The following is a 10,644-nucleotide window of genomic DNA, read 5'->3' on the forward strand; positions in this document are numbered from 1 at the left end:
ACATATTTTGGTTTTAACTCACTTTATTTTTACATTTTAGTAAGTTTACGTTTACTGTTTTTACAGGTTGTTTGGTGCAGATAACCTAGTTGCTTTGCTCCATAAAACACTAAACAACGTATCTGACCTCTCACTTTGTGGTTTTTCACCTGGACTGTGGATGACCAAATCGTTGTGATTGGTGCCTATCTTCATATTCCAACTGCTCCAGTGTCACATCGTTTTCTTCAGTTTATCCATGAGGGTCGAATCTTCTAATTCTTGGCACTGTTGTTTAGCCTTTCTTTGACACTATGTGTTTTCTTGAGAGGAACACTCTTTTGCCCATTTTTACTCATTGAGTCTTCGGATTCTCCTTTAATGGATGACTGGCTTTTGCTTGCCTCTTCTAGTGTCCTGTTGGTAAATCATGCCTGCTTACTTCATCGGGAACCTAATCAGGTGGGTTTTTCTGCTCCAGTTGGAGAAGTCCATTCTTAACCCCACTCAATATTTTATTCCACTGCGGGTTTTTCTTCAATTCCCATCTTTGTCAGGCCCAGCCTTCTCCACTTCAGCTCAGGGATAAGGAGCAGGCAGTCTCAATGGCCCTACCTTCTCCTTTTCTCACTAGGTGAGGGGTTCTCTCTCTTTTGGTGATATGGGATACCCTGGAAGCTCTCATTCTCTTAAGTTGAGCCCACATGCATTCCCTGCAGTGTATGCTTCTAAACCAATGGAACTTCTTCCATGATCCCTCAGACCATCCCATTACCCTGCTCCCTTGGATCAGGGCTGACCTTGCTTGGTATTTTAACAGGTAACTTACTACAGTGGTGGCTCCCATTTCTCAACCTTGTCCAGAGTTTCATCTATTTACTGATGCTTCCTTGGTGGGTTTCCTCAATTCCAAAGAGGTTTCTGGTCATTGGTCCACTTTGTCAGCTGTATCACCAAGCAAGGGGGAACCAAATCCAAATCTCTGTGTTTTCAGACTCAGGATCTTCATTACTGGGCCCACGATCACTACATTGCAATCTTGGTGTGTCATGTTCCCAGCAGTGAAAGACTATAGGGAAGGAAACTAGTCATCACCACCCACTGCCAACTCTTGGCTCCTCTTTTACCAACCAATAGTGGGATTGAATGTCACATTATAATGCCCCAACAGCTGAAAGGACGAGCATGTTTGTTGGGATGGGGACTCGAACCCATGACCCTCAGATTGCAAGTCAAGCACACTAACCACTGCCAGGCTATTCCTTTTGGTATCTGGTTCAACACCCTTCAGCTCTGGGAGTAGACGTGTTCAGTAAGGATTGAAGGAGTCTTTACTTGTATGCCTACCTCCCGATCAGACTACTCTCCATTGTCTTTTCCCTTATCCAGACCACTCCTTCTTGTGTCCTGTTTATTGCTCCACATTGGCCTGCACAGGTATGGTTCCATCTGCTCTGACCCTTACAGGAGTGATATACCCTGCCCTTACCTCTGTCCCAGTCTCTCCTCTGACAACTGTGATTGGGCAGGGTTCATTCTGAAATCACCAAACTCCATTTTCATGCGTGGCTTTTGTCCAGTCCCTTGCCTCAGCTCAGGGACTCACCTCTCGTGTAGTGTCTTTCCTGTCCCATTCCATTCATCCTTTCTCCTTGTCTGTGTACCAAAGGCAGTGGTCTGCCTTCAGACCTTGGTCCATTTGCTGTGACTTCCACCCCTCCCATCCTTTGGTACCTTATCTTTCCAAATTCTTTGTTTGATCAGGATTAGTTCGTGTTAACTGTTTCTGTTTATAGGGCTGCCCTGTCGAACACCTTCTGATTCTTCCATTTCTAGAAAGCTTTCTCCTCCTCTGTTATTTCCCTCCTTTTTCATTCCTTTCATCTTGTCCATCCTCCACATTCCTTTATTTTGCCATATTGGATCTCAATTTTGTCCTTCATGTCCTGTCCACTTCTTCATTTGAACCCATAGCTATGTGTTCCTTGTACCACCTAACCTTTAAATCTTCCTGACATTTCATTCTGATATTTCTGCCATTGATGTGTCCCACATCCTTTACCATTCCTCTTATATTATATTCTATCCTGATTTAGCCTTCTCTCCTATTTCTTTACCTTCCATTTCCCACCTGTACTTCTGTTTGGTTCTGGATAGACATCTTTGTCCAGCTCATTTCCTGAGATGTTATGAGGCTCATACTGCATCCTTTCATGTTATCATTCACTTCAATTTGTTCCAAGGATTCCCTCTGTGTTCCATGATGTGTCTCCTATTGCATTCACTGATTGGGTTCATCAATTCATATGACTGGAGTATTCTGGTTTGTCCATGGAAGGTCCCCATCTGCACAATATTTCTTTGGACCCAATTTGTCATCTAACTATTTCTTATTCGATAACTACTTCTTAGCTGCTTGCCCTCACTGGCCTTTAGAGGAGTTTGTTCAGACTGGGATGTGGACAACTCCCAATAGAGTTGTCACACATTAGCTGCACAACCTGGCTGTTTCTTCCTCAGGCTGGTATAATCTTCCTCTACATGTCTCTTCGCCTTTGACTGGGGTAAGTCAACATATTATTTTTCCTATATATTTTTAGTTCATAAATAACATATTTCAGTATCCTACCTGGTGGCGGGTGTTGCCTGGCCAGGTATAGTTCATATTATATTTGTACTAGATATAAATAATTCTATAATGCTCACTATCGAGATGGGGTGTTTCTGTAAGACTACTAGTAGCTTGTCTGGTGGTATGTATATCTTTTTTTCTTTTCTTTTTACTAAAAATTACTAGTTTCATTTATATAAAGACTGCCACTCATTGACCTCATGATTAAGGCAGATTGGGATATATTCTCATCTGTATTGACCTGTGATTCCTACAATTGGAGTCTCTGCTTTTCAAAATCAGGAATCGCAGATACCCATTGCACTCTCTCCAGTGTGTCATTCCTCTGGACTCTCCAATGCATATTCCCTTCCTTCTCTTCTAGTGGAGCATGAGAGTCCTTATCACTTCTGGTTCTAAGTAGCTGTAGTGGTTGACTATGGAGGTTTCCTCCCGAGTAGGTTTTGAAAAACAAAATAAAACTTTGTAGCCCATGTGTACCCACTTGACGAGAAGAGGGCTGTAGTTGTTATAATTATTACAGTACCGAACAATGAATTATACAATAATATTTGGTATCGAAGACGCTTACCCTGAATGTTTTTGCCCAGGCAGACCATACTTGTTGATCATATATTTCTTATGCAAGGTGCTTCCACTGGATGTTTTTTATTCTGATGGACCACAGTTGGCATAATCTGACAAAAGCCAAGGCACTCTCCCTGGATTTTTTTGATTGCCTGTGTGCACTTCTCTTGACCTTATTCTGTGTATCCAGGACATTCCTCCTTGATGTTGCCCAGGTGAACCACACTTGTTGATATCTATATCTTATGCAAGGCACTTCCACTGGATGTTTTTGCCTGGCTGGACCACACTTGGTATAACCTGACATAACCCAAGGTGCTTCCCCTGGATATTTTTTTGCATGGGTGGACCACACTTGTTGATCTCAAGTTCTTATGCAAGGTGCTTCCACTGAATGTTTTTGCCCAGATGGACTGCACTTGGCATAATATGACGTATCCCAAAGTGCTTCTCCTGGATGTTTTTTGCATGGACAGACTGCAGTTGGTGTATTCATATACATTTCATGGTCCTTAAGCCCTAGCCACTTATTGTTACTTCAATTTTCTCTCTTGCTCATTTACTAGTGTCATACTGTGACTCATTATCACTATGTTTGGTACTACATTTTGTTTCTTACGATGGCTTGTTTTGACATGGATGTAGACAGAGGGCTAGTGATGATGACCCTCATAATTGCACTCATAACAGTAATTTATATCTTTCATAATTCTCTGTATCCAAGGCACTTCCCCCTAATGTTTTTGCCTGGATGGGCCACACTTGTTGATCTCAAGTTCTTATGCAAGGTACTTCCACTGGATATTTTTGCCCAGTTGGACTCCATTTGGCATGATGCAATGTATCCCAAGGCACTTCCCTTGGCACATACATATAAGGGAAAGTGATTGTAGACACACAAACTGTTCCATGATTTCCTACACTGATTCAGTGCTGTTTGTCTCTTTATTGACTTCAGTTGTGCCTGTGAATTCAGTTCCACCACAATTGTGTTACCATATTGATTGCTGGGAAAAGAGCATACCTGTTCCAGAAGTAGTGCTATACCCCACTGGTGTGCTTTATTTTCATATTCTATAATGCCCGTTCTTTCATTGAAGTTGCTTTCTGCTTTATTTAAGATTGATGGACTTTCAACGGCCACTCCACCTTCTAGCTTTGGGTGAGAGGAGGTAGTATCATTTCGGAAGTTAACATTTTATTACTCTGAAAATGCATTTCCAATAGGTATTTACCTCTTTTCATCTTTCCTCTCCACTGAGGTGCCAGTGTTTATGGTTTGTGCCTGTCAATTCTCAAAAGTGAGGATTGTTGTAGAATAGTAGAGGGAGTTAGTTGTACCAGTATAGATGGTGCAATACAATATGTGGAGAGTAGTCACATGATCAGCACATGTTCTGAAATGGTGCAAAACTGATGGGGTATAAAGACTGATGCACTGTAGCAAAATGTTTTCAGCAATGTGTAGAGGGAAGACCGGGATTGTGATAGCTTTGGGTTAGAGAAGGCAAGTACCTATCAGAAATACATTTTCAGAGTAAGAAAATGTTAACATTTGATATATAAAATTTAAAACATATGATATAATTGAAAAGGGTGGTTAACAATAATAACTCTATTAAATAGAACACTAGATTTAATATATTGTATTTTTATTGTTTATATGTCATATGTTATAACATGTAAATTATTATATTACCTGATATATGATGTATTTATGTTAATGTCATGACAATACATCTTCATTACCTTGTTTTAATAAACTAGAGGGGTTTTTTTCTGTTTCTTGTAGATGATGATGAATACATGGCTTTAGGAATCAGTGGGTCAGAAAATTCATCACAGATGTTGGGAGGAGACACTGCAATTTCTTATATAGATGGAACTTTGGGTATCACTAAAGACTATAATATTACTGCCAAGCATTCTGTAAGTAATCTTCTATAGATAAATATATATAAGACCAGCCACGAAGTGATGGGGAGAGAGTGAGTAATTGAACTGCAGTCAGAGAGTGTTTAATTGAACTGAGTATTGTCGAGCACAAGCACATGAAACGTTCTTTGAGAATTATAGCGTTGTTATAGAGTGACTGTTGAAATTAAGTGTATCGGTGAAGTTGTATTCGGAAAGAATAAACTAGTTTTATTTAAGAAAGGACTTGTGTCGCTAAAGTTTCGTTGGAACGAATTTATGGCAAATTAATTAACGAATGAACGGAGACGTAATAATATCCTTTGTCACCTCTTACTGACCTTGAAGCTAAGTTTGTAGACATGGACACTGTAAGATAATGAATTTAGATATATAAATAGTATCTATTAAATTGAATAAATTAGACCTTAAAGAAGTATTCCTCACTTTTGCGGCCAGGAAAAATATTCTGTTCTTCTGAATCTTAACAGTTCAAAGTAAGATACAGAAAATCTTTGGCTAGCCCATAACTGTGAGATGTTTAGTGTTTCAGTATTACATCAATTGTGATTTTGTATTTTGAAGACACCAACTGGGGATTTGGTGTATTGTCAAATTGAATAGGGGCATGGGCCCTGTGTGCCAGTGTCTAGTGATGCCTCTGAGCTAGCCTTTCTTCAGGTCAGCATTATCTTTACATGGACTGTATTCTGGGGCATAACTAAAGGCTGTATAGCACAAACATTCTATAAAGAATCTACAATATCTAAGTTTACATTAACTTGCTGTGTTAGTGCTAGAGTAAAAAATAATGTTTTGGCCATGTAGCTAATTTATCTTAATTCAGATTAACTACAGATATTCTCAGTTACCTACAAAAGTTAATACACATTTATTGTTTTATCATAGTGGTTATATTTAATCCAGTTGTAACACAATTTCAATTGATATGTTTTACACTATTAATGCTAAGTATTTGGAAATAGTGAAAGTGTTGGAGAGGAAAGATACTATCAAACATGGTGGAAATTTCACTACTTCTTGAGCTTGTGAATCCAGTACTTTCTTTGAAGTACAAAATTTAGAATACATTTCAAAATGCAGAAATTTCTAGGGATATGTATATTTATTAGACACACATGATAGTTACTGAATTTTGTATAATATCATGGTCTGAAAATGTTGAAAAGTTTGCAACATGTTTTTAATCTTCTTGCACTTTGGCAAATCTGCAGTGCCAATAGCTGCCATCCTAATCTTCAGAGTAAGTGAGTATTTACGTACCATGTTTAACATCAATGAGATATGACAAGAGGTATTTAGATAGGTCATTATCAATGTATGGCTCTTACAACAATAAAGAAATGTGCCATGATTATAAGTCCTTGAAGTCCTCCGAAAGGTTATTCAATTCTGCAGGTTAACAGTGTAAATAAAACATCAGTCAAAACATGATAGTTATAATGTTTAAAAGTTCTGCAGAAAAGTGTTTCCAGTGGGTCAAATGCAAATTCATTATGATGCAATCTGTGCTATTTGCTTCTATACAATAAAATACATGTACAAATTATACATATTTAGGTTAGCTTGATCTTTGCAGTGTTTATATTTTTTGAGTACCAATAAGAGCTGTGACATTCTTAAATACCCTGTAATCACAAGATAGAAACATTTTATAATTTCATATTAGGTGTTAAATGAACTTGATTTAAGCAAAGGTGCTAAAACAGCAATATTATACTGCTTTTCTTTAGTGCATCAATGTGGTTGGTTTGAAAAAAGGTGTGTGTCCAGACACTGAAGTTGGAGGTGTTGATAATTACCAAATCCACACACATGTTAGAGAAGATGGAATCACCACTATCACATATCGTAGGAATCTCATTAACACAGGTATTATATCTACTCTAGAATGATTGTAACTTTTATCTGAAAATTGTTTGTAGTTGAACATATCTTTCATTCTGAAGGCTTAAAAGGTGATGCATTGATTATCCCTATCATATTATGTCTTTAATGTCAGAGTTATTAACTGTTCATTGTATTCTACATTGTGACAGTTTGTGGTAGAGGAAAGAAAATACTAGATATAATATACAGAGATGCTGAACAAAAACTGTAGGATAGCATTTTGGAGGTTCTAGAGATTATTCAAATGCACAAACCATATGTTAGACAAAAATATTTTTATGTTTCACATGAACATCACCTTGCACTTATACTTCTGAAACTCTGAGTCATACTGACTTTATCAATTCAGAGACACATCTTGTGTACAAATACTTTTGTAACATATTTGATTTTTTGTGTAAAACAAACTTGTACATTATACTAAAAGCTTGCCACATTTTGTATAGATAAACTTAGTAAATTCATAATTATATTCAATATTCCTTTTCCAATATGGGGTTTGAGCCCATGCACATTGAGTTATGGCATATGACTGATTATATACCTATAAGAGTACATTCAGAGTTTTATATATAACTAGTATAACTCCTGATATATTTTGTAGACTACATTCATGTTGAAACATCAGGATTATTTGCTTATACTGAATAATGAATTTCATGCATGACCATCTGAGAAAAACAATTTGGAGCTATGTCAGCTCTGTTCAGCTCAGCTTGGTCATTGATATAGAATTTTATGCAAATATGCTTTAGATGTGGGAGACAGCAAGGTGTAGGTTAATATGTGCATTTTTGTACTAGGTTTAGTACTTATGCTGTTTTTAGCTGGAAGTGAAATAAATTGAAACATTTACAAATTTGCATATGCTGGGTTAGAACATGTCCTGCTAACTACGTAAATGTATTAAAACTACATAAATATTTAGTTGCAAATGTATTAAATTACTTGAATGTTGATGATCTTTAGTGATAAGTACACTAAGCTACATGAATGTTGTTTTCAAAAGTATAATCTTTTGGTGAACTGTGTATTTTAAAGTGACTTGATCATTCTGATATATATTGATACTTATTACTGAGATCTTTTCATGCATGCTTTTGTTAGGTGATGAGGGAGACAAAGTATACAGCAAGGGTCGCGATCTTTTTTTAATTTGGGCAATTGGGAAATACAATAAGTATAAAGACCCAGGTTTTCATCATATCTTTCCAAGGGGTAAGTCAAAATTTTGTAATTATGCACAGAAGTATTAATATAATACAGCAGGAAAAGCATTCCAAAATGCAGTGTTGAGTTTATATATTTTGTATTAAATAATCTGTATAATGTTTTAATAACTACATTACACTACTAACTGAGGATGTTCTAATATTGGATTGTAATAATTTTAGATTAAACTTTATGTAGAACAAACACTTTCTTTTAATGTGTTGCATTTTAAAAATTCTAGAAAAATACTCCATTGGTTTTACAAATCTTTCTCTTTCTCTACTTTCCTCTCCTGATATTGAGCACCAGAAAATGGTGCTTTTTAGCTTTTCTTCAGTTCACTGTTTTAATTGTTACTTTTTCAGCTATTTAAACATTTTAGAAAGTGTTACAACCTTTAAAATAATTTTAAGAATATATGTTAATTTTTTGGTGTTCCTGAAAAAAGAAGAAAAGAAAAAGATCTATCCTGTTGAGTTCATGCTACATTTATATACCATAGTAACCTAGTTTCCATGCGTTTTTAGAAACTTCTAATTATACATCTTGTGAAATATTTTTCATCTGTGCACTTCCTGAAAAAACAAGAAATTTCTACCAACATCAGTTTTTTTAGCTACACTGTTTTTCTAATTTGGTAAAGACAACATTTCTACTAATACCATACATAATTCCAGTATGGGAACCTATATATCTGATTTTCATAACTGCAATTTTTGTGTTTCAATTTCAAATGGTAATACCTGAACCCAGGGCCAGATTTGGATAAAGAGAGGCCTTAGGCTATTCCACTTGTGAGGCCCCTCCCAATCCCCCACCCTCTCGACTAGAGGAAGATGGAAGAGTGTTTTAAACAAAATTCAGTGAAGCCGAGGATGATGACGGGTGTTTAAAATTCCGTAATTCACAATTCCTCCTCTAACGGACATAAGCTGTTATTGTTAAATACCGTAGTGATTAAAAAAATACATAAATGTTAAAATTAACATTGTGAAAAACTTTTGCAATAACCGAACTTTGTAAACATTTTGTGGAATAAGCAGGAATTTTTAGGAAAATGAAATTGTAAGTTTACTGTTATATTCTTTAAAAAAACCTTGAGCTTACAAATTTTAATGGCTAGGAAGTGTTAATAAGATGATCATGACTACCTGACAGTGACACTTTTAGATCCTACTATATGTTGTCATTAAACAGTCAGTTTTAAAATACATATCAAGAAACAAAGAAACTACAATCATCAAATATACTAAGACTAAAAACGTTTTTTTCTAGCCTTCCTCATAGCAAAATCATTCAAAAGTTCATCAAAATTTGTTTGTCTAAGCTTGTCAATTTCAATGCTCAGTGCGGACAACCTCTCTTGAGACATTTTGGCCCTTAATTCATTTGAGTCTTGCAAAAGACCTCTCTCCCAAGCAGTTAGTGACCATTAAGCTAAGAAATAGCCACATGATTGCTTCCACATTAGGGAAGGCCATCTGAATTCTTTCCTTGTATATAAGTTGATAAAGGTCTGTATGAGACAGAGAGTGCTCTTCTGTAGGCCTATGGCTCTGTCTCACATACAAGTGAAAGTGCAAAAGTTCATCAGTAAGTTTCAGGTCAACATCTTCTGGTACGCTTCCATCAACAGTTCAACACCTTGCTGAATTTCTTGCTTAGATGCTGTCAGATTAGCAAGAAAGGAAAACATTTGTGCAACATCACTGTACACAGTAGCTCTTCTTCTTAAATTGGCATCAAGTGCATCTAGTATAGGAATAAAGGATTTTATCCTAAACTTATCTCTTGAAGAGAGTTCATCTAAGACATCAGGACCAGGTTCATTTCCTGGTCATTTCCTCACTCCTTGTCTTCTTGTAACAGTTCTGTAGTTACATTGGCAAGGTGGCTTTTGCTTATTGCTCAAGCTCATGCACAAACATGCACAAGTACTCAATAACAGTTCTGATTTCTGAATGGCTTTGCTGACCTTGTGAAAATGACGTAGCACACGGGTCCAAAAATGCAGCATAAACACAAATTCCAGTTCTTCCATTTTCTGCAAAAGATTGTTAGCTTGAAGCCTGGTATCACCCTTCTCATTAACATCATAGTACAAATAATGGCTGGAGACGGCTTGAATGGGTAATGAAGAAAAACTTTAATATAACAGCAAATGTACAATGTTTCAACGAGGTTTTGTCATCATCACCTGACATTACCCATTCAAGCCGTCTCCAGCCATTATTAGTCTCAAAGTGGGTTCCTCGTCATCAAATTTGAAATCATAGTACAAATGACTGAGGGCATCAGTGATAGCTCTGTAACTTTCCAAAATAGCTTCTGTGGCTTTTGCATGTGCCTCCCACCTAGTGTCTGACAAATATTTAGGCACTTTTGACTGAAGTTGCAAAAATGATTTTAGAACTGCCCATCTCTTTGTG

At 36.7% G+C, this 10,644-nt stretch overlaps 1 protein-coding gene across 1 annotated transcript in view; it reads left to right on the forward strand.

The window, feature by feature from the left end:
- LOC106461856 (protein Skeletor, isoforms B/C-like) overlaps positions 1-10,644 on the forward strand; it is a 159,538-nt gene that overhangs the window by 120,187 nt on the left and 28,707 nt on the right. Inside the window, exons 10-12 of the mRNA XM_022388927.1 lie at positions 4,971-5,107; positions 6,847-6,985; positions 8,111-8,221. Of these exons, the coding sequence (XP_022244635.1) occupies positions 4,971-5,107; positions 6,847-6,985; positions 8,111-8,221 (387 nt within the window). The remainder of the gene's footprint in view (positions 1-4,970; positions 5,108-6,846; positions 6,986-8,110; positions 8,222-10,644) is intronic.

Source organism: Limulus polyphemus, unplaced genomic scaffold, assembly GCF_000517525.1.
Source record: "Limulus polyphemus unplaced genomic scaffold, Limulus_polyphemus-2.1.2 Scaffold1045, whole genome shotgun sequence".
Lineage (NCBI taxonomy): Eukaryota > Metazoa > Arthropoda > Merostomata > Xiphosura > Limulidae > Limulus > Limulus polyphemus.